Source organism: Equus asinus, chromosome 21 (genome assembly GCF_041296235.1).
Source record: "Equus asinus isolate D_3611 breed Donkey chromosome 21, EquAss-T2T_v2, whole genome shotgun sequence".
Classification (NCBI taxonomy): Eukaryota; Metazoa; Chordata; class Mammalia; order Perissodactyla; family Equidae; genus Equus; species Equus asinus.
In genome coordinates this window covers 94,677,365-94,702,410 of record NC_091810.1, presented here as the reverse complement: position 1 = coordinate 94,702,410, position 25,046 = coordinate 94,677,365, and the positions used below count along the sequence as shown (strand labels likewise).

At 34.6% G+C, this 25,046-nt stretch overlaps 1 protein-coding gene across 2 annotated transcripts in view; it reads right to left on the bottom strand.

Annotated features, from left to right (window-relative positions):
• TSC22D2 (TSC22 domain family member 2) overlaps window positions 1-25,046 on the bottom strand; it is a 46,934-nt gene that overhangs the window by 9,297 nt on the left and 12,591 nt on the right. Inside the window, exon 2 of one of the 2 annotated variants that reach the window (XM_014838567.3) lies at window positions 24,253-24,324. The exons of the other annotated variant lie outside the window; for it this stretch is intronic. Within the exon in view, the coding sequence (XP_014694053.2) occupies window positions 24,253-24,324 (72 nt within the window). The remainder of the gene's footprint in view (window positions 1-24,252; window positions 24,325-25,046) is intronic. 2 annotated transcript variants of the gene reach the window in all.

The following is a 25,046-nucleotide window of genomic DNA, read 5'->3' as shown; positions in this document are numbered from 1 at the left end:
CCATACATAGGAAATAAGGATTTACAAGCCTACTCATTACAGCACTGTTTGTAACAGCAAGGCTTTTACCAACAGGGAACTGGTTAAATAAATCATGGTATAGCCATCCATTCAATGGGTACTACCCATCTATTTAAAAAACCCCACAAACATGCTTTTCTGTGTACTGAGATGGGAACAATGTATCCTGGAGATCTTTGAAAGTAGAAGTACAGCTTGTGTAAATTCTCATTTGTGTGAAGGGGGAGGAGATAACAACATATATTGTATTTGCTTGTATATGCATAAAGAAACTAGAAGGACACACACACAAACTAAGAAAGTGGTTAACTGTTTGAGAAGGCAGGAATATGGGGCAGAGGGACAGAAGCAAGACTTTCACTGAACTTTGGAGAATACTGAAAAACACATTCCAAAATAAAGTGACTCATGAAGGAGTTAGTACTCTGCAGAGTGTGATCTCCAGGCAGGGACAAACGGCAGACAAAAAACAGGAAAGGGAGACAAGGAGGGAAAAGAAACCAACAACTCCACTTTCTTTAGGAATTATTTCATTCTGGAAGATAAGGTACCATGTACGAATCAATCAATATAAGTAATATTTGTGATTTGTAAAATTTATTTCCTTGGTTTAGGGTGAATTATAATCATTTAAAAGTAAGGTGTAAATAATGTTTATAACTTGCAGTATCACTATTTCTGTTCAAAGTGATTCTGGTAAGTAAATAGTAAAAGTTTGTGATAAACATATGATACAACAGGCTACATAAACTTACACAATAAAAAAGTTACATTAAAAATGCATTACAAAGGAGGTATAGATAAGATTAACTTTACCTTTTTTCCCTAGATCTCTTTACATTTCCAAGTTATGATATTTTGGGGGGAATTATTTTAGTATTTTGTGGTAAAATTATGATATAATTAAAGTTTTTTTTCATGTGGAGCCACTCTAAAAAATCAATATAAAAACTAGCTGAATTAAATTCTATTAAACACTCAATATGGAAGATGCAAATTTAGTCCGGAAAAACTGGAGACTGATAAAAAGTGAAACATACATAGAAATTTTACCATTACAATCCAAATATTCCAAATAAACTAAGAAAGTTTAATTAGTACTCTATTATTTCAAGTTAAATACTTGAATGTTCTAAGAACATGAAATCACATCTACTTAAGATAAATGAGCTTATGCACTAGCTAGTTATTTCTTATTCGACTAACATTAGCCAAGGTTTGACAGGATGAAAAAGTGATTTCCTTCCTCTGAGTCAGACTGAAATAAGAAAGGGTGTGAGAAAGGGGTAGGAGGAGGGTGGCATTCTCTCCAATGTTGGAGTGCTTACATTTAGAGCAGGCACTCTTGAAAGAGATTTCACTGTACTGTTTACACAGCAGCAATAGGTAATTTGATGATAACGTAATTCATTACTGAGGAGTGAAGGAAACATACCAAGGGGCTGAAGCCCAAATTAAAAATTTGACACTACAGTCCTGGCCACTTTGGTTTACTTCCTGGAGACTGGGAAAACAGTATTTAACTGACAATTATCTAGACTGAAATGTACACTGGTACCTAAGAGTGGGGAAAAAAAGGGAAAAGGATTAAAAAGGATTTCAAATTTTGCCAAGTGATGTCCAGCTCAGAAGACCTGACAAGGGTGTAGTTCCATATATTCATTCTAGATATTCTAAAACCATTTCTTCAGTCTGCTGGGATAGAAGCTGATGGTTAACCAACTTCTAACAATATGAGAATTTAGTGATTAAAGTATATCTTAATCTAGTAAAAGATCTGTTTTTCAATACTGATGGTTAAGGACTATCTTTCCTCAAAAGTACAAAATTTAAATAGAAAAGGAGACAATAAAAATTTTTAGTATGAATGGAGACATTAAAAACACGTAAGAGTTCAAATTATTTCAGCTGTGACAGGAAAAGGATAAAGATTAAGAAAAAGCCTTCCAGGGAAAAAGACTATGTTTAACAGCCATTTTGTAGTAAAAATCAATTCCCCTTTAAATGGTTAACAATAGCATTCCTTCCTTTTGACTATGAGGAAATAACAGCATTTTTACCACCTAAGGAAATTTTCATGGTGTAAGTATATGAAAATGAACAAAATTGGAGAAAGAATATGACAGAAAAGAATGTCAAGGGAAATAAAAACAAAAATGTAAAACTCTAAGATTTGCGTTTCATTTCAGAGACCAAGAAGCACTGAATAAATTTTCACCCAGCAGAGGGCCTATTATAAAAACAACCTTTTTATATAGCTAAATTCACCTAAAATTTCTAAAAGTAATTCAGAATTCTTCAGCAGTGACATAAAAATGGGCCAAAGGAAAAAAAAAATCAGAAACTAGCTTACTAATTTATTTCTAATGCTAACCTTTACATTCTTCCCCCATTCCAAATGCCTGCTCAACTTTTAAAGTGGCTATCTCCTCAACTCCTTGAGACTGTCCATGGTTTACCCTCACTCTCTTTGCTCATACTGTTTCTCACTTTCTAAATAGTTCCGGAGAAATTCTACCATTCTTTTATAGCTTTCAGCTCAAATGTTTTCTTCTGTAAAGGATTCTCTAACCCTTCCAGAGGTAGTATCGTAAGTCATGTCCCACACTACCCTTATGGCACTGACCACATAGGCTATATTTTAACAACTGCATCTACATCCTACCAGACAAAGCTCTTAAGTGCTATACAAAATCTACCATGAAGCTGGTAGCTACCTACTAAAGAATTCATATGCTGTAGAAGCCTGGACTCTCACATTGTGCACTTGGAATTTGAGTCCTAATTATATGACTTGCTACTTTGACTGTGGGGCCTCTTTCTCTAGCTATAAAATGAAGAGGCCGTATTGGGTCACCTCCAAAGCCATTTCCTACACTTAATGGCAAAAGGGACTTTTTCCAGGCAGTCCTTGGTATCTGATGGACACGGGTATGCTATCATTTTAACTAAACTCAAAACAAGTAACAGGGGGAAATATTCCTTAATCTCACTTCTCATTTTCAGTCTGAAACTAAACTTGCTGTATGTTCTTGCTGCCGAATATCTAATTCATACATGTAGGTAATCCAAATTCCTTTGGAGGCAATAGATCATAAATCCTGAAGAAACGTTGCCTCTTATTTCCTATATAGACAAATCTCAGTAACATTTATCTTTCTAGATGATACTTTGTAAAAAATGTTAGATTCCAACCTGTCTCCTGCACAGTACCCAACATTTAATGAATAAGCAAATACACGTTGCAGCTTGGTCTCACCTCAGATGTGCTGTGTCCTGAGGCAAGTTACTCTCACTGAGCTTTTTTCTTCGTCATCTAGTTTCAAAGACTTATAAGGAACTTAGTATAACCACTCAAATGTGGTTTTGTGTGTGTGTATGTGTGTGTAGAGGGGTTTGGTGAGAAGGAAACAGTAATACTCAAGATAGGTCTTGGAAACAAGAGATACCTAAGTAAGGAAAGGGGATAGCAGGACACTGCAAATGCTTGGTTCACAGGCCTTAAGCAAGGTAAAATGAACTAGCTTCTACAACTGAAGCACAGAGAATCTGTGAGAGACCAGAGGGATGATAAAGGAAAGGGATTCACCTATAACAAAGAAAATGCCAAGGATGACTGGAGTTTTTAGCTTGGAGAAACTAGGGGAAGGGAGATGGTAATGTGTCACAGGAAAAAGGCTGGATTTTTTGAGAGGTGGGGAGTGAGCAGCAAAGGATCCTGGGAATAAAGTGGGGAAGATGAGAAATTTAAGTTTCACTTGGGACTATTAAATTTTTAGACATCTGGGATATAATCCTGGTGGAGAAATCTAGAAAGAAGGCTGCTGGAAACAGGTATCCACAACTCAAGTGCAATCTCTGACCTAGAAGTCTAGATTTGAGAGTTGTCAGAATGTGGTGAGTAGCTCAAAGTGTGGGAGATGAGCTTGCTTACAGTGAGAAGACAAATGGGTCCAGACACTGGAGAACACCAACATGTGAAGAGTTACGGAAGATGGGCTTGGGAAAGCTAATTATTTCTACTCATTGACCTCATATTTGGCTCTTCTTAAGTATTCTAGATACCATTTTTTCAACTAAACAGCTCTTCTTGAACAAATTCTCTCAATCCCATTTCTACAATGAGGCCTAACCAAATGAATGAAAACGAGACTATCCCCTTGCATACCAAATACCAGTGAAGAGCACACGGATAATTTTTGATCATTTTATAGCTCATCTTTTCATTTATGCACATTTCTTGAAGGTGCAGAGATATTATTTAAAATAGCTTTATAGAAAAAATATAATTCTATGAACAACATATTTGACAAAGTCAAATTATAGTAGCTTAGCCATTAGGATTATCTGACCAAAACCCAGCTTTTGTTCCTAGGTGATTAACTAATGTTTCTTCGCTACTTTTTATGTCTCTTCCTAATCCGTCTCCAAAGTACAGGGATAGTAGTAAGTAAAAATGGAGGTTACCAAGGAACTGTTTCAAAATAGGAATACATCCAGAAAAATAAAACTAAGAGCATCATGAGGTTTTTAAAGAGACAGTGCTTTGCTCTGATTTAGGCTCAAGGGGCAGCACCAAGCATGGTCACCATTCCTTAATAAAATGAAGAGAATATTGGATGAGGGAAAAAATTTTGTCTATTTTCATTTTAATAAATCAATGAATGTTTTCCATTTGGGAGGTTTTAAAAATTTAGATTGGCTTAGTTTTGAGTAAAAAATTAAATTGCTCACCTTCAACAAACATATACAAAGTACCGTGAATCTATGCCCTGAAGAGTTAAAGTTGTCTAGGTTATCAGTTCACTACCACTTGGCTTAACTTTTTCTTGCTCTCTGCTTCATTCTCGGGGTAAGACAGCTTACCTCTTCCCAGCTGCTTAAGCAAAAGGCTGAATTCTCAAGAATAATAAAGTGGCTTAAGAGCACAGGCTTTAGAATTAGACAAGCTAGCTTTAAATCCCAACTTCACTAGCTATTAGTGGAGTGATCCTAGCAAGTTAACATAAGGAAACCAAGCTTCCTCATCTGTAAAATGGCTCATGGTTCTACCTTTTTTAAAGGATTGTTGTGAGGATTATGAGACTTTTTACAATAGTAAACATTAAAAAAAAATTAGTTCCTTCTACTGTTTGGATCAATTCGGACTCTGACACTGTATAAGGTCTACTATTCAGTTGTATCTGTACAACTGAAACAGTGAGGTATGAATAAAAATCAGTTATGATTAGTATTAAGAATCAGCCTTTGTATTTATATCTCACCCAAAGAATGAAATAATCCTAGTTATGCCTTACATTAACTTGATTTCTTTGTACTCAGTCAAATGTTAAAGATTTAATGCAGTCACAAAATATATGCTAATAAAAATTGTGTGACTTGAGATTTAAACTTACATCAATATTTATTAAGCACAGCATTCCTATGGATTGAACATTAATAAAGTTTTTATCGATCCTCTACAGAATCTCAGCCTTTCACTGTTTAGAATAAAAATAACCTTAACTACTGTGGGACATTTTTCCAAAGCCCACTGAGATATAACTGAATTAACTTAATTGAAAATAAAAATTTCCAAAAGAGGGTTTAACTAAAAATATCCCATGTCTTCCTTTAGTGTTTTATGAAATTTCAACAATATATATTACTAAAAACAAATCAAAAGAGTAAGATAAAGTATTGCTTTGCTTCTAAACCACATATTACTCCAGTTGAGAACCACTGCTTCAGAATTATCTAATTCAAAAAGGGATTCTAGTGGAGGACAATAAAGAAGAGTGCAGAGCAGCACTACTATAAAATCTAAAGAGTAACAAGGTTTTTTTACTCAAGCAGAACTGTACTCAAATAGGTACATTTTTGGTGACAAAAAGTTTTTAACGAATAACTTTTTCTTATTTAAATCTAGATCCATGTCCTTGACTTCTAGGCAATAACAATTCTATAAGACAGAAGTAGAAAATGACAGAATTTTACAATAGTTTGTATGTATCAATTTCTGTAAAATCTTTTAATGATGGATTCTAGACTTACACCATGACCTGAAATTTATTAAATCAATTTAGATTCTAGAGATAAGACTATCCTCTGAAAGGGAACGCTTCACCTACAATTCTCTTTGCTGTCTTCCTTTCTTGCCAACAGGTCCCAGGACACCTCTGATTCATCCATACACAATTTTGCTTTTGTCTTTATTGAATGCTCTTTTCCACTGAATTAAACCTTAACGGCAGGAACTGTGTCCGTCTCAAGGGTCTACTTATTACAACACTACTCTGCATATAACTGATATTAAACATTTAGTTGAAGAACAAGTTGGAATAAAACTTATAGTATTTAATATATTATCTAATTATATTTTGTAAGTTCAGCATGAACTTATGTTGGGCTTATCATGCCAGGAAAAAGAACTAAGAAGTTAACCAGCTATTTACACTATTAGAAACTAATTAGAAGGGTGTCACTGGAACACTGTAAAAAAAGGGCAGAAATTGTTTTCTCCCTGACAAAGGTTAAATAAAAGGCCAATCAACCTTTTCGTGATGTTCCTTGTGTCTGGTTGTTACTCACTGGGGAGGAAGAAAGTGTAGTAGTTTCTATATAACATAGGCAACTGAAGTCAAGAAGAAAAACTGTTTAAGTCTGAGGAATAGAAAAGCTATTGAATTTTGAAGTTACTTTAGGCCAATAAAACTTAACAGTTACGATCGTGGTGATGACAAAGTCATGTAAGACTTGTGGAAAATAAAAGTGGACTTTAAAAACTCAATGACCTTTTGGATAAAAACCTTGACAAAGATCTTTTTACATTAGAATCACAGATTTAGGGAGAAGTCATTTTGTAAACCCAGAGAATGGTTTAATTGTGTAAATATCCATCTGTGGGTTCTCTCTATTGCCCAATATCATTCTCTATTGACAACGAACCTAAAGGGAAAAAGTGAAAGAAATGAAAAGCTATCCTGAAGGTGGAAAAGAGGAGGCTAAAGTCCTTCTGGCTTGGTCAGGTCAGGTAAGACAATCCAAGCTACCATGCCTTTAAGCATGTCCCATGAACAAGTGGAAGTTCTAAGTAAAGCAGATCCAGGACTCTGAAGAAACTCAGATGTACTTCACTCTTTTTACACTGGTGGGATCAAAGCCCATACAAAGATCTGTGAAATCCTTGCATCATCACTAGAATCGATAATTATGAAGTAGGAAAACATCCCTGTGATCCCTAAGATGTTAAGCAATGTCTCATTATCCATTTTTGAAAAAGAACTTTAGAATTACATTTGTACTAACACTGATGACTTATAACCACTAACGGGAACCCATATTCTTGATTGTGGCAGCTATGAAAACACAGAACTTAATTACAGAATGTTCTCAGTTCAACGTTTCCACAAAATTTGTAGTGCAGCTTATATTTTTACACGAACCTAATCTCTTTACTAAATGCTCTGTAATGGGAATCATCTGATTTTTCTGCTTCACATTTTAGATTCCCTATTTTACAGGAAGGGTTTATAAAAGTTTTAATGTGAAATGGAAAAAGAAAGAGTACGATGCCAGTATAAACATCACTGGAGGTGTTCAAAGACTAGATGGCAATTTGGAAGGTATGTTGTAGACATGATTCGAGGATGAGACAAGTGGTTGGAATAAATGACCACTAAATTCCCTTCCAACTCAGATTTGTAATTCTAGACTCAGAAGATAAACTCAGAGGTGGTACTGAATAAAAAGGCTTTGGCTCTGGAGTCATACAAAGGTTTGAATCCCAACTTCATCAGTTTTATGATTATGACTTCACACAATTTAGTTAGCCTCCCTAAAGGATAACAATAGGCCCAGTACACAGGATTCAATAAGATAATGCATTACTGTCTGGAACATGGTAAGTTAACTACATAATTTGTATTAGCAAGATATAGGGGCCAAAATCTAAATATCATGAAATATACAAGGAACACTGACTTAGAAATTGGGGGACCTGGTTTCTACATCTGACTTTTGCCCCTAACCGTACACAATAATTTTCAACATTCTTTCCATATATCAGATTTTGTGATGCCACATTCCAGAGCAATTTTAACATACTTAAACACTTATCAGATGCTGATTATGGGGATACAATACCAAATAAACATAATCCCAGAATTTATGAGTTCACAGTTTAGCGCAAGAGATAGATAAGTTAGAGGTGTGATCAATGCTAAAACAGTGCAAGATTTTAGAGGGTGTTTCAGGAGCACATAATCAAGATGTAGGGTCAGGAAAGAATGTGTAGTAGGAGTGCCACAGCGGGGTGGAGAAGAAGAGGACACTCACACAAAAATGTTCCAAGTAAAAAGAACAGTAGGTACAGTTAGCCATGTCTGAAAACTCAAATAATGAAGAACAGTTAGAAGGCTGTTGCATTTCCACTAAGAAAGGATTGTGCCCTCAATGGGGATGAGAGATGGACAGGCTGAAGAAATTCTCAGGGGGTAGACGTGACAGTACTTTGTGATGAACTGGCTATGAGAGACCAGGGAAGTCTGGATGTAAGGAGAGATGCCTAGGTAACAAGTTTGAGTGCCTAGAGCATATGGATGGCTTTCTACAGCATAGAGGTGACACCCAAAGCCATCTGTATACTCTCAGCCTGATGAAGATGAGAGGAGGAGACCCTCAGGACAGCATCCTGAGGAAACAAATAATATTTAAAAGAACAAATAAGGGAAAAGTCTGCCAAAGGGACTGAGAAGAAACCACCAGAGAGCTAGGAAGAAAAACTGGAAGGGCTGGTATCACAGATGTCAAAATATCGGTCCAAAATTCAAAACCTATGGCATATCAGTATTAGCTTCATAAAAATGGACAAATACTTGGAACACTAAAAACTGTTTAAAAGCTACTTAACCATGAATGCAACTATTAATATCCACGCATGTGTACTCAAGGTCGGAAAGGGAATATGCAAACACCGAGACAGCAATTGTGTTAAAAACTTGGATTAGGTGTGATTGTTCTTATTCTATTTCCCAAACTTTCCATAGTTTTAATTTTGAAAAGGCAAACATATTACTATTGAAGAAGCTGGGGTACAAACATTTTCTAAAAGAAGACTTTTAAGACAGGATTCTCATATTCTGATGACCTATCAAGTTATTTGTACATTTTTAACCATGGTCCTGAAGAAATTAAGTTTATATCTGATCTGCAAACTATTTCAATTTAACTGAAGAATAAACAAATTTTAATGGTTTTACTTGTTTTTGTTTTAAGCAGTACTCTTATTGTGGATTCAATTTTAACCGTATTTAGACAAAGGAACTTCATTATTAACACTTCAAAATATGGAAAAGTTCATAATTAATAACTTGGAGCTCATCTGAGAATAAAATTAAACCAACCAAAAGGATTTGCACAAAGTAGATACTCAATACAAAAAATCCATGTATTCAAAAAATAAATTTTGCTGCATAAGTGTTTTAAAAGTAGACAAAAAAGGTTTTTTAGTAGCCTTATTGACAACTAAGGGCAAACGGGAAACACTGATCTAACACTTAGAAGGGGGATTTACATGTGATTCATACCCCTCCCCCAAGAAACATTTGCAGCTCAAAGTAGCTTTAAATGGCTTCCCAGTGTTGGCTATTTATAAATTCTAAATATTAAAGGGTACGTTCCTTAACGGTTACACTTAGCACAGCACTTTTCTAGTAAGTACTAAAAACCTTCCTACTAAATACATACATATTTGCTTATAATCACAAGCATTAAATTTGAACAGGTTATTTTCTAATGCAATAAACGCTTAATCTTAGTAAGCAAATAACTAAATTTATTTTTTGACAAATGCTTTAAAACATGGTTTTATAATAGAGGATGATCCATTGCGACTTAAGTTCAAAGGAAATCAAATGTATGTATTCACATCTTCATACAATATAAAATTCTCTTATCTTATCCTTCAAGTTTTCCAGGATTACCCTGCATATCAGTATACCAACTGAGAGCCCAGGTTCCAGTTAGAAAGCTAGATTTGAATCCTAGCTCCACCACTTAATAGCTATATCTGAGTAAATTACTTAATCTCTGTAAGTTTTCAATTTTGTTCTCTTTAAACAGAGGATATTGAGAGTATTACATAATATGGCTGTTGTGAAAATTAAATGAAATAACATGCCAAAAATGCTTAGCACAGTGCCTGACACATAGTAACCACTCGATAGCAAAAATAACTTCTTTGTGGAGAAATCCAATTAACACTTAAGCACAGAGACTGACTATGAAATTCCTAAGCTAAAAGCAGCTAGGCTCTGATTTGTTTGATTAGTTTAATGGTCACCTATAATAAACCAGCCTTGGATAAATATCAGTAAGAGTTACACAATTAGTGTACTCCTCAAAAATTTCTTTCAAAAGTCACATACTTGGGTGTTTAACAAGGCTTGTCCCTTAGACACAAACATTCACTAGCAATGTTACTTAACTGTTTTTGAAAATCTGACAAACGCTCTGAAGCCTTCACTGAAAACTGAATGTACACAAAGTTATATCCTAAATTCTTCAGGTTCATGATCCCTTGAAGCCCAACCACTGACTACTAAATATGCATGTCTTACACTAAAGAAAATAGAAGTTATTTTCCTAATTACTAAAGTTTTGTAGATTTATTGTAAAAATGAAAAAAAAAATCCAAAAAGTATGTAGAATAAGGGATGCCATATCAGAACACCATATCAGAAACACCTTAGAATATCATTCAAAAGATAGAATGGTTATGTGTGTGTGTGCACACGTGCGTGTATGTAAGGGAGAGAATACCATCTCTCTGTTTAAGAATAAAGTCAGAAATAGATACGATAGCCTTTTTAGATGATAATCTCAATCTCTGATAGACTTGCAGGATATATACACCGTACTTTAATGAAAATATTAATTTTCTACAACGGTATGACCTTGGACATATTAACCTAGGTTATTTTTTTTCATCTGCAAAATATGATAATCTTTAGATTGAAGACTGAGATCTCATCCTAATCTAAACTGTATTATTCTAAGAGTCCTCTTACAAAATACAGCTGTGTAAAACAAAGCAAAAGAAGAAGGTACACAAGTTAAAAAAATTTTGTTTTCTAAGCAGAATACATTCTGAAAGGAAATGTTTTAATTTTCAGGGCATAAAAAAATGTATATTGACTTCTAATATAACACTTCATTTGATACTGGCATCTTAGGTGTTCTCAATGTAGGAATTAAGAAACGTTTCTTGGCTGTATTTTTAAAGACATCTAGAAGAAAAATGCCTTTTATTAAGAAAAATAAGATCCCCAAAGCAATAAAATTACTTTAAACTATACTTTATGAAGAAAATGGATGCATTTTTAAAAAATAAAAGATTAATATATTATCTCTCACATATCTCCTGGGATAATAGCTAGAAAGTATTTGGGGCTCTTTATAATATTGTAAGCATCTATAACAGACGCAATAGCAATATTTAAATAATCTTACTATAATACAGGATGTCACTTCTATTTTTTAAACTGATTAAACACCACTGCAAAGATACGGCCTTCAGCCTCATGAGACTTTGAATGGATTACATACTGCAAGTATTTAAAATTCCTAGTTTTAACTTATATTTAATACTATACTTAGTTATACAATGTGCTCATTTTGTTTCATAAATATTCATCTCAATACAATAACATCAGGTATAATACATAAAATCTAATCCATTAAGTCTTACCAATTTATGACCTGATGAGACACTCTTGTGGACAACATTCAGTCCTTAGAAGCTAGATTAACCCTCCAACCATGTGAGGGCATCACAACTTTTAAACTTTCGGCTTTCGATCATTATTATGTCACATTCCTCCTCCGATGCTGAATTCTAAAAAAAATTCTAGCAAAGAGTTTAAGTAAATAAGTGTTTTAATCAAATAGCCTTTAAAAATCTTTTATAGCAAAGTTTTATGTTTTACCATGATTACACAACTAATATTTTGTACTTAAGTATTTTTTTAATGTAAAATAATTTCATTATTTGATCTAGATACTTCAAACTTTAAATTTCAACATGGACTTTCAGGCCATCAGGAACACTTGTTAGCAAAGAGTCAAGTAGAAATGAAACCAATTAAAGGTTTAAGATCATGATCCAGAAATTATGATTTAACTCCAGAACTTGATATAAACAGCTTCGTAGTCCTGTAAAATGGCACATGAGTTCTATTGTTTGGTCCATATCCATATAGGAGTTTCTAGACTTATAGCACAAGTGGCTGGATCAGTAATAATCTATTCCAATCATTTAAATGCTCAAGAAAGCACTCAAGTTTTTATACCTAAATCCTAGCCTGTCTCTATCACCCCCAATTTTAAAATCAGACAACAAGATAGAAAGAATAAAAATTCTTTGTGTTTTATATAATAGACATGACAACGTATCCTATCACACAGAAGTGGTCCTACTGCTGCTCATCTGTGTATGGACAGAGAAGAAAATCAGGTGGGGGTGGGAAGATTTAATAATGGTAAAATGAAGCAATTCTTACTTCATTAAGAATATAATCTTAAATTTACTAAATTTTAACAAGAAAGCTTTCACTTGGGCATCTATTTTAATCACTGAAGGGTAATATTAATAAGATTTTCTGTCTGATAAGAACGCTCATTTATATTTTAGTTGCCAGTAATCCAAAGAAAAGGCAACCCACATATTTATGGGGATATTTTTTGCCTAAATTAGCCCCCTAAATAAAATGACATGATGGGGCAAGGAGAGTGGAAAAGAAGAAGGCCATTACTAAGGAAGACCAATATGTGCAAAGCTATAGAAAACGCAAAGATAGCCTTTTAAAGGAAACTCTGCAGCCATCTCTAGAGATATTTGACCCAAATGTAGGGGTTGGAGTTATGCTGTTAAAGATTTTAACTTTAAATAGAATTTTTCTATTACACATGGCCATTTAAAAGTCTCCTATACAATCTGAAGAACTATTAGGATTTTTCCAATTTAAAAATATAATCTTTCCAAATGCAATCTCACAACACATTTGACTTCAATAAAATCCTACAACTTTAGTGTCTTTTGTCAAAGCACAGCCTTATAATGTAATCACCTGGTGAAGGCAAAAATCCATATTTGAGGATAAATAATAGTTCAAAGTTGTGGTCATTTCATCAACGTATTACCAAAACGTTTTAAGCAAATTTTTATGCAGCTCTTGTCTCTTATCAACCAAAAGTAGCTACCATAATTATTAAAAATGTTATTTTGATGATTTACTTTTTTGGGGGACAAGTCCCATGAGAAGATACAATACCCAGCCAAATTTAGCAAAGTAAATGCTTCCTGAAATATATGTACCGTAATGTTGGCAATCTGCTTGTCTGTTAAGGCTTTGGTGAACTAGTCATTTAAAGGGCAGACTACCTGATCCTTTGTTAAAGGGCCTGCCAACAAGCACTGTTATGATAAAAGCCTGGAAAGCCTTTGGAAGACACAATTAAACCAGCCATATAAAGCAAATTCAGTCACTTCACTATGAAGTTTGTAGAAAAAAATTTAAAGGATGAGTACATTATGCAAACGTATAGTAAATTTACGACTCAAGAACTGTAATATCAACTTTTTCCTGAACACACATTTTCAGGGGTCACACCTGAAGAGTTTCCATCACTAAATTCCAACATGTAGGAAAATCCTTATTAAAAATCTGAGATAAAACTGGGTAACTGAAATGCTAGTGGATGAACAAAGCTAAGATTAGATATTGAGAATTCTCCTAAAAAGGCTATTTACTTAGAAAGCTGTTTTTATATATTAATCATAATCTTGAATCTCTGGCAAGACTGCTATAAAAAACAAATCCTGAACATTTCTCATAGTTATTATTTCATTCTTTTTCAATCTTTGAGGAGGAAAAATCCCATTTAACTGAGAATGTGGTAGTAAAAGTTCTCATAGTATAGTAAAGCAAGAACTAGGCTTATGTTTACCTTTACTTAGTTAATTTTACGGCAAATTTATATTAGAACAAAACAGAGAACACAGGGGCAAAAAGGTAGATGATTTACATCAAGTCATTTCAAAACTGATATGTGAAATCAAATAAATCTACAAGAATTTCTAAAGGAACGTGCTATTTGAATGAATGTGCTTAAGCTTCATTTGATACAAAACTTCACTTTCAAGTGTAAACCAAATTAAAAAGTTCACTACACTGTTTTGAGAAATCCTGGACAAGACAAATCAGTGCTTGCTTCTCTGAAGGTCGGAAATGCTTATTTTTTAATGGAGAAAAAGAGGAAAATGGGGCAACCCTGTATGCCCCTAATAAACTGCACATAGTCTTTCCATAGATTATGTATTGGGGAAATGAAGCTAGAAGTATCAAAGATAAACTTACGAAAAAATTTGGTCCAAATGTACCTAATAGAATAAGAACACAGGAAAGACAGTGTGTTCCAAGAAATTCACATATTAGAAGACATACAAAATTACAGGAAACCCCACATATCTGTGGTTGAGCCAAAATATGATTTCAGACAATGATTAGCTATGTTAAAAACTAAATATAAAAAAAGGTGTTTATCATGATTGCATGATATCAAATGCACCTATTGGTGAAAGATATGCAAAATATATAGCTTAAAGAATTTTACTAATACAGCTTTGAAAAACAGCTCTAACAAGATAGGTTACTCATATTTTTAATAGATTATCTTCATTTGCAAATGATTTATACTCCTCATTATTGCAAAAGGAGCAGAAAAAGCTTATAGAAGCTACAAAAAAACTCCATAAGAAATTAAAATTGGATGGAGATGGGGAGAAAATAAAAATGGAGAAACAAAAGTAAGTGGAAGCCAGTTATATATTAGTCAAATAGATGCAATAAGGACCTGCAGGCTTTGTTAACAGAAAGCTGCATACTTGACTCTGAGCTTTTATTAAATAACAGCTAACATAAAGGAAATATAACTGTTCTTAAAATTTAAGATACCATCACATATTATGCTTTTAAGAGTTAATATCTCATTTATTGAAACAAAGTATGTTATGACCATCCCAGACATAGAATTAACAACATTTTCTGGACTAAGTTAGCCCTATCTAAAATACGGCTAAAAACAGCTGCTGCAAATAAACACACAAACTTTCTGAAGATCAAGGGTTAACAGTCACTGCGAACAGGAGTGAGATTAGTCGAACACTACAACTCTTTTTCCCTCCTACTAGTGTGCAGGCTGACACAGAATACCTTCTCATCATGGTATTACCACCAGGTAGATAGGTGGAAAGATATGTTTTTGGCTTCTAGGACACAGGTCACACACACTACTATTTCTGGGACAAATAAAAGAAATGAAAACAAAACAAAACAAAAAACGAGCACCTTCTAAACCTTTTAGCATTTATAACCAAGAGTCTTCAAACTTTGAAAATAACCAGGCAACAAAATGGTATAAAAACATTATTTCTTGAGGATATTTATCAGTGGATACACCTCCTAAATTATTACCACCTGTTTATATTTATTTCTGTCAAATACGAAAAATACTTTAGAAGGCGTCAACTGAAACCTAAACAGAGAACTTAATTTTTGGTAAGCTAATGCATTTAAGTGCTCTATATCAATCACAAAAATCTAATATACTTCCTCACTTGAGTGATTCAGAGTATTAGTATGCGTGTGTGCACACACACAAATAAAGAATGTCAGCTAGAATATAATCAGTTATTTCTCTCACCTAGCTACCTACCAACCCAAATCTGAAAACAAAAAATTAAAATAATTCCCTTTAATATTTCTTTCTTCCCAAAAGCTGGCCAAACTATCTGCGGGTTTAAACACATTGAAGATGTGCGAGTTTAAATTTTTAAATTACTAAGGACTAGAATGGAAAATACAAGAAAACAAAACGGGTGTTATACGTTTGTTCTAGTTCAACAACTTCAGGCTATATCGAAATTTCCTTCTCATCTGAACAAGTTCGGTAAGTCTTTTTCTTTTCTTTTTCTTAATTTAAATTTTTTTTTTTTTTTTCTGAGGAAGATTAGCCCTGAGCTAACTACTGCCAATCCTCCTCTTTTTGCTGAGGATGACTGGCCCTGAGCTAACATCCGTGCCCATCTTCCTTTACTTTATATGTGGGACGCCTACCACAGCATGGCATGCCAAGCAATGCCATGTCCGTACCCGGGATCTGAACCGGCGAACCCCGGGCCGCCAAAGCACTTAACCGCTGCGCCACCGGGCAGGCCCCTCTTTTTCTTAAAAAGCTTTGCCACAGAGTTCTAGATTCTACAGAAAAAAATAAATTGGGTTGAGCAAATCAGTTTACATACATACATAAATACACAAGTTTCCATTCTATTCAAAGGCTTGTTTCACCTAAAACCCATTTAGTGAAGAGGAAAAATAAATAACAGCAAGAAGAAGAAAGAGACGTTATCAACTGCTTCTACCTTTTCCAACTGTTTCTCAAAATTCAACCTGAAAATAACTGCCATGACCTCTCAAGAGGAGGCTGTGGTGACTCCTATGTTGAGAAAATGTACTAACTAAAGAGGAAGATGGTAAACACATGAGCAGAAGCGTATAATAACGGATGAGCACTTAACTCCTCCTCACTTTGGAAGGTCTGGTCATGTTATGAAAAGTGACGACAGAACGTCAGGTGTCCCATGTCAGCTAGCCATAGCAAGGCTAACAGAGGAGGAGAAATGCTCAGGATCCACTGAAACACTACTTCAAACAATGAGATACAGATCTACGGTTAAAAACCTGGCAGCAGATAATCCACCCTAGACAACTATCAGAATAAAACTAGGAGTGTATGACACAATATAAAGAATAGCAATTACATAATTTATAAACCAAAGTGGTGAGTAAAAATGTCTTCAAATTGCAATCCTTTTTCCAACTTAAGATAATTAAAATCCCAATTTAACACATATGTATAAAAATTACAGTACAGAAAAAACTGGTACATGAATCTGTCTCAATTTCTAAGGGACACACTCACATTAATATCCCCATGTTCCCCTTCTCTTGCCATTACCCCCCCACAAACTTTAAGAAATGAAAGATCACCTCTTAAAAAATTTCCCCAATCCTAGTAGTTGTTTCAGCTGGAGTTTTGGCAGTATTCCCCTGCCTCTCTCCCCTCCCCAACCCCCCCATATTATAGACTCGCTAAAAGCAGATGCACTTTTTTCCCTAGTATTTTATCCAGAACATTTCTTTTTTGTGACTATTTAAACTTCAAACAATCCTCTAAGAGACTAACACAAGTGAAGTACTTATTTATTCATATAAGACAGGAGGAAAAAAGCATGGATGTTTGAAAATTAAGTGTAATCTGTGATCTTGTTTTGGCTCTTGGATCAAGTAAAAAATGGTCATGAAGGACATTACCAGGACAACTGGCAAAATGTGAATAAAAACCATATATCACATATTAGATAATAGTATATCAAACCTGAATTTCCTAATTATACTGTTGTTACATAATAGAATCTTATTTTTAAGAAACATACGCTAAAGTACTTTTGGGTTAAAATGGACATGATATCTGCAACTTACTCTTAAATGGTTCCTAAGTAGTATGTTAGGATGATAAAGAAAGCATGACAAAATGTTAACAAATGTTGAATCTTTGTAAGATTACTGGGACTCTTTGTACTATTGTTGTAATTTTTCTGTCAATTTGAAATATTTTCAAAATACAGATTCAAATATTTTCCCTCCTTTTTGGTTAGGAAATAATGTTCTCAGAATCTTCTAGTCTAAGACCACTTATCCCCTTTGAAGTTTCTCCTGTTCTCTAAATGTAGATGGTGTTGCCCAAAGTCCAGGCTTGACCCTTTTACCCTATTCTGTTCCTTGGCAAACTCAGCCTCTCCTAAAGCTTGAACTCTAAAATAACAATAATAATAATAATAATAATAATAATAATAATAATAATAATAAAATAAATAAAAGATTCTTCAACCTCTTCTAGCCTTAACTTCTCTACCAAGGTACAGGTCTGCAGCTCCAGCTGTACCAACCAAGTATTTCCACCTTGACTTTCCATCAGTTCTTCAAACTCATCCAAAAGTAGCTAACACCAAAATCTCATCACTATTTTCTCCTTCCCAAGCCAACTCTTTCACTAATACTTCCTACCAGTTACCAACTTTGTTCCCTCAGTCAGTTAGGTTTGACACTTTGGAGTCAAATTTGACTGCTTCTCTATCATATCCAATCACAAGCAAAATCAGGTAATTTCCACCCTCTGACAACCATTTTTTTTTTCATCTCCATTGCCTAATTCAGGCCTTCATTACCTTTCTAGTATCTTTGGTCTCTATCCACTCCAACATCTCTTCTCTACTGTTTTCAAATGTTTTATGCACCAATCAGATTTAACCATTCTTATCACATGTGCTCTATATACTTTCACAGTGGCTCACAGTACTTCCTCTAACAGGAATGCTTCCTTTTCCTCGTTCTTTGCAAGATCAAAATCCACCGGCCTTTCAGGTTCCAATCAAAAAGCCACCTCCTAATGAAGCTTTGACCAATCTCTCCAGATGTACTTGAGAGGCATGAAATGCTTGATTTTTAAATGATAGTTATCACTCTCAATCATGTAAGGATGTTTTTACCTATCTTTTCCATATTAAGATTCAGCTTACTGGTTTTCCTATTTTCGACCACCACTAATCACCTCTGACATGGGATTCTTTCCTAATAGGGAACAGTTTGCCAGCTTTCCATTTCTTAAGCAAATACACAGTCTTCAGGTTTTCTGATAGTCATGGCCAACAATGACAAAACAGAAGTAAAGGAGCTCATTTCCACTGCTTTTCTTCCCTTTTTTCTTTTCCTTTTAAAACTAAGTGTGTGTGTTGTGGGGGGGGGGGGGGGGAGAAGAATAACATTCCACAGAGTAGGGATTTTAAAAGTACTTGGCTCTAAACCTGACTCAGAGTCAACATTTCTGATTAATAGTCAGGAAGACAGCTTTATTATTTCTAGTGATAGCAAGACTATTTTCCAGGAGGCTCTTCTACTTTCAGAAAGTAAGCTCAAGCCTGCCTGTTCAAACATCCACCTTGCTGTTCAAGTGGAGTATAAAGAAAGTAGATTTTCTAGTTAGCTTTCTATTTAGCTATATAGCTATTTATCCTATAGAAATGGAGTACAACAAGTCTGTCACAATCTTTTCCTATTTATTCTGGTTATATAAACATAGCCTAAAATTACATTAGCTTTTGTGGCAGGCCTGTCACTTGTTAACCAAAGCTGTAAAATGAAGTCAACTAATACATCTAGGTTTTTTTTTTTTTTTTAAGGAATATTAGCCCTGAGCTAACATCTGCTGTCAATCCTCTTTTTGCTGAGGAAGACTGGCCCTGAGCTAACATCCGTGCCCATCTTCCTCTACTTTATATGTGGGATGCCATCCCAGCAAGGCTTGATAAGCGGTGCTAGGTCCACGTCTGGGATCTGGGCCAGCGAACCCCAGCCACCAAAGCAGAGTGTGTGCACTTAACTGCTACACCACCAGGCTGGCCCCGCATCTAGGTATGTTTTTACTCTATTCAACCTAAGTTTCAACCTCCTTGAATTTACATACAAATTATTTCAACTTCTCAATTTCTGCACATGCTTCAGACTGTTAAATTTATAAATGCCGTCTTCCCATAATAGCTATGACTTCTTGCTTTAACGTCATCTGAACATTTTCTAAGCACGTCCTTAGGTTTTCATCTAAATCTGAAATCCAGTCCTAAAAGGTGACAGTTCATTATGAACTTATCCTCCGATTTTTAGTATCTTTGATTATCCCCTACCAGATATCCTTAACTGGAATAGGTACAAATGTAATCAGATAATAAATTATGTAAGTACTAGGTACAAATTATTAGAGAATATATTTAGAGTGGTTACAAAACAGTTTGGGTTCATATCCTTAAGGTACTTACAACTCACTATGGTAAGTCTTTAAAATTATGTATTTCAGATCTACAACCATGCAGCACCATACAGATGAATCTCAAACGTAATACTGGGTGAAAGAGGACAGATACAAAACACAGCGTGTGATTCCACTTATTACAAGTTTGGATAGGGGAGGGAAGTGATAGGAAGGGGGCATGAAGAGGTCATGAAGGAGCTTATAATATTGTCTTGATCTGGGTGCTGGTTACACAAGTGTGTTCAGTTTGCAAAGTACATTTATGAATGGTGTACTTTTCTGACACAAATTACACTTCAATAAAAAGATTTTCAAAAAGTCTTATCACTGAATATTCAAAAACTAGATCAGGCAAGTTCTGAAACATGAGTTTTACCAATTGGGTTAACAAATACTGGTGGATGTTCATGATATATCCAAGCTTCTTGGAGGATGAGTAAAACAAAACAAATTGTCTCATACCAGCAGCTTAGTTCCGATTTACACCTAACTTCAAAAATGAAATAGGGAACAATGATATGAAATACTGGAAACCTTTTCTAACACAAATTACTTCAGGTTATCTAAACAAGAACTTGCAGCAGGTATCTAGTAAGACACACCATCATCTTACTTAGACATTCATTTTAAGTTAAAAACCCATGTATACTATGTTCCTTACTCATTTCTCTTTAAATATTGGTGCTATCATAAGGAAGGACAAGCCGACTCAAGGGGATGGTGCACCTAGCAACTCTTACTCTCATCTGTTAACTACAATTCTGCATTTTCTTCACTAAGGAAGAAATACTGTAAGTTTTCATCGACAAGGTTAAATCCTTAAAGCTCCCTTACTCCTTCCTTTAGTCTACCTGAGCTAAAGTTTCTTCCCTCCAGTACTCCTTTACCTTACTTACTTGATATTTACAAGAGGCTAAAATTGTTTGCTATAAATTCTTAACCTGAGCTTTTGCAGACAAAGGATTCCCAGTGAGAGCCTGCTCCCCAGTGATTATCAGGATAGGTTTCTAAACTAATTCTGTCAATTTAACAAAGCAATGCCAATAATTAAGTTTGGAAAGCTGTTCTTTAAAAAAGAAAAATGTCAAAGTTTAAAGTTACTATTCTGAAATAGCAACACGCTAGGACATCACTAAAAATTGATGTCTTCACAGTAAGATAGTCTCTAGAAAGCTAATTATGGAAGCTATATCATTCCTTTTAATAAAGAGTCAAAATAAAACAGTTTGGGCTTCCTAAGAATGGGTTGTATTATTTTTGAGCTATCAGTGTCTATATTGTTCCTATATTTGGCAATGGTTTCACCTGACTGATTCCCTGAGAACTCTGCAAACGATAATTGCAGAAGACAGAAAACAACGATGGCACGTACAGGAACAGGGGAAAGAAGGCTTGACAGTAGCTTCAACTTTAGCACAATAACTGAATAACGCACTGGATATCAATGGAAAGAGAGATTATCTCACTATATGCAGAGGCAGACTGATTGGTGAAAAGCTTCTCAACTTGCTAATTCTAATTTAAATAGGGAAGGAAACAAAGGGGTCATTAGGGAACTCTAAGTCAATGTGAGAAAGGTATATTAGTTACTTAAATTTTGATTAGAAGATACTCTGCTAAAAGAATCCTGGAAATAAAAGATTCTAGTCTTTCAAGTAAGGCAAAACCAAGAACCTTCATTTATCTAGGGCAGATTTAATGAAAATCGGCACACGGCTTTTAAAAGCTGCCCCTACTGAAAATGATTTCCAAGATTTCATAAATAGGAGCGTGAAACAGGGTATCTATCAACACTGATAGACAAATTTATATTTCAAAGTAAGTAGATAATGTAAGGAATTCATAGTCCTTTAAACTCCCAAATGGTTCTATTTAATAGAATCACCCTTGCAAAATACTTATTTGCCAAACTAGTAAATTTTTAAAAAATCTTAAATTTATAATAGTCAAAAATGAACAAGGCAATTTGGTGGGATATAATACAAACAAAATCTCTGGTGAAGTCGTAGTTAATATTCGTAAATCTTAACACACAAATCTTCAAACCATCTGCCATGAAAAAGAATACACAGTCCTATAATACTTTATTAGCTAACATGCCTATTAAAAAGTCTGTAGATGCTGGCCAAGCGAAGTTGTAGATAGCTGAAATTAATAAAGCTAGCCACTACTGCTCTTCTGAATTGGAAATCTAACAAGCTAGTAGAAAAGTTAAAAGGAAGCCACTAGTCAGTTTCTACTGCGTTGGGCTTGTCACCTTGGTACCAACAGGCCAACTTACAGTGAAGAATGCTGATCTAGGATATAAGTTCTGATTGTATTTTGGCATTAACACACTATAGACAAGTATCTGTTAACTTCTTTGGCTATGGAAAACAGACTCCAAGAAGAAGAGTAAATACTTTCAACCTGTGAGACACTACAGATATAGCAACTTGCCTCATTTCTGATACCTTAAATGTTTCTGGTATCTAAAAAAGAAAACAGATAAGGAGTATTTAGCTGTAAGAACAAATGATGAGCAGGCAACTTCTATGGTTGTTTTATGGAACAAAAGAAATCTTTTAATATTAGACCCAAATTATAAAAAATAAAGCTCAAACCTTTCTACATCATTTTGATGAAAATAATAGGTATCATTCATATTGATGTCATGGTAGCTCACGAAAGTTAGCTATTTGAAATAAATTACCATACAATCTGAAAACTATTGTTATTACATTTCTAAATAGAGTGCTATTTTTCCTTTTTCTAAGGGAAAAGTACAAAGTACACCACAAAGTACTCACCCTGGATACATCTGGTAAGTCATTTGAATGATTAAACCTTCATACTTGTTTCATGCCACAATTTACACTTATGTCTTAATTTATATTGCTGTAGCTATACAATTTAGAAATTGAATTTATAAACATGGTACTATAACTTTTAAAACTTCTTGTTCTATAGGTAACTATTTAAAAATATTTTTAGTTAAGTAAGGAACACATCACTAAAAAGATACTTTGTTAGGAAATTTCTTTCAAGTGACACACAGCAAATCAAGCCTAAGAATTAAAAGACTGTTACCATGTCTAGGCAATGTAGACCATGTCTTAACATGATATGTACATGCACTTACCAATACTCTTTCCTAATGAAAGAGATGGAGCTGAGTCCATGAGTGTTATCCAAACTATGCCAGAGAACACAAATGCGTTGCCAGGCAGAGGTAAAAAGAATCTAACAAAGCTTTGTGTGAATTTTAAAAAGATCGTTTGTGCTCAACTTCTATTTATTAGACACAGAATGGAGTGCTAATAAATATCCAGCAAAATAATTGAACAGAGCATATACTACTTAAATGTGTATTAAGCAGAAAGATAAACCAAAGTATCTTTTGCCATAAATGAACTCCAAGGCTTCAGTCTATATATTAAAAAATTAAAAGTAAAATTTATACAACATTAACGTGAGAAAACAAACCATTTTAGGGGTTTACAAAACAGTAATGCAGATCTAGTAAATTTTAGCAAACAAGCTTGATGTTAAGTTTCTTGCCGGGGCCGGCCTGGTGGCACAGCGATTAAGTTCGCATGTTCCGCTTCTCGGCGGCCAGGGGTTCACCGGTTCGGATCCCGGGTGTGGACATGGCACTGCTTGGCAAAAGCCACACTGTGGTAGGTATCCCACTTATAAAATAGAGGAAGATGCGCATGGATGTTAGCTCAGGGCCAGTCTTCCTCAGCAAAAAGAGGAAGATTGGCAGTAGTTAGCTCAGGGCTAACCTTCCTCAAAACAAAAAAAGTTTCTTGCCAAGAATTTAACAATGGCTATTACTTTGATACCTTGGTCTTTTCCCTCCTCCAATTTCTCAATATGAAATAACATTTTGCTTTGAGTCATTAAGGCTTTTACAGAGAAATCATATAAAATAACACAAAATTAAAATAACTGTACGTAGTTTATTTTATAGAATATATTTTTATATTAAAATACACAAGGGTAAGTGGATCTTTCATATACTAAAATCCAATAGAATATGTAAATCCTTCCAAAAAGTAAATACACTTAAAAGTGCAGTAAAAAGAAAAGCATGTTTATATTCTATTTAAAATATAGATTGTCCTTTTGGTTTATTTTGCTGCTTTGTCCCATGCTAGATACCACGTGATTTCCCTCCCCGCTAAAATAACAAAGATCAGTTTTAATGATGAAAAACCAGTACAATGCAAAGCAATTCATGCATACCCTTTTGCATGTATACATTCCATATCTAAGTATTCATACCTATCCCAGAGGTTCTTTGATTCCTGAAACGTGTTCAAATGGAACGCTTGGTAGAAAGCAGTTGAAGGATTCCTGTGAGATCCAAGAATCAAATGGAAATGAGGTTGAGAAAGTACAGTACAATCACTACTTTTCAAAAAAAGACGGAAGATTTTAGATTTCTAATACAGTGTAACTACTTTAGTAAAAAAAAAAAAAAGCCTTCTGAAAAACATTTTGAAAGAAATGAAAAACTAGATGAAATCCAAAATCCAGCAGACCCCAAAAATTCAGTTCTGAAAGAAAGGGGTAATACAGATAAAATTCAATACTAACTAGCATCCAAATGTGTGTGTCTATGTGTACATGTTTATATACATATGAACGTGACCAGTTCATAGGCTAATCAATACTACTCTGTATCAGATACCTTTATAAATTCCTGTAAGTTCAGCAGTTTAATAAAGCTGTTCTCAGGTACAGTATTCATGTGAAAGAAGTTAAGCTACACCTTCATAATATAAAAACTCCTCATAGGATCTATTTGATAGGGTTTGACGACGAACAGTGAGTTCTTTTCTGCATTGGACTTGGACACAATTTCCAGCTTCAGAATCCATTTATGTATGTGTGGTTTCTCTCGGTTTGGGCAAAAAATTGTGCCGCAATTTTACAGCAGCTTTCTAATTTCTTCCATTAGTACAGTGCCCCTTCAAGGGCTAAGAGCTTATACAGCTCAATCACCATCCATTTCTACTATCCCCTGGCGACACAGTCCCTGGGGCTTCAACCATAGATTTTTAACTGATGGGCTC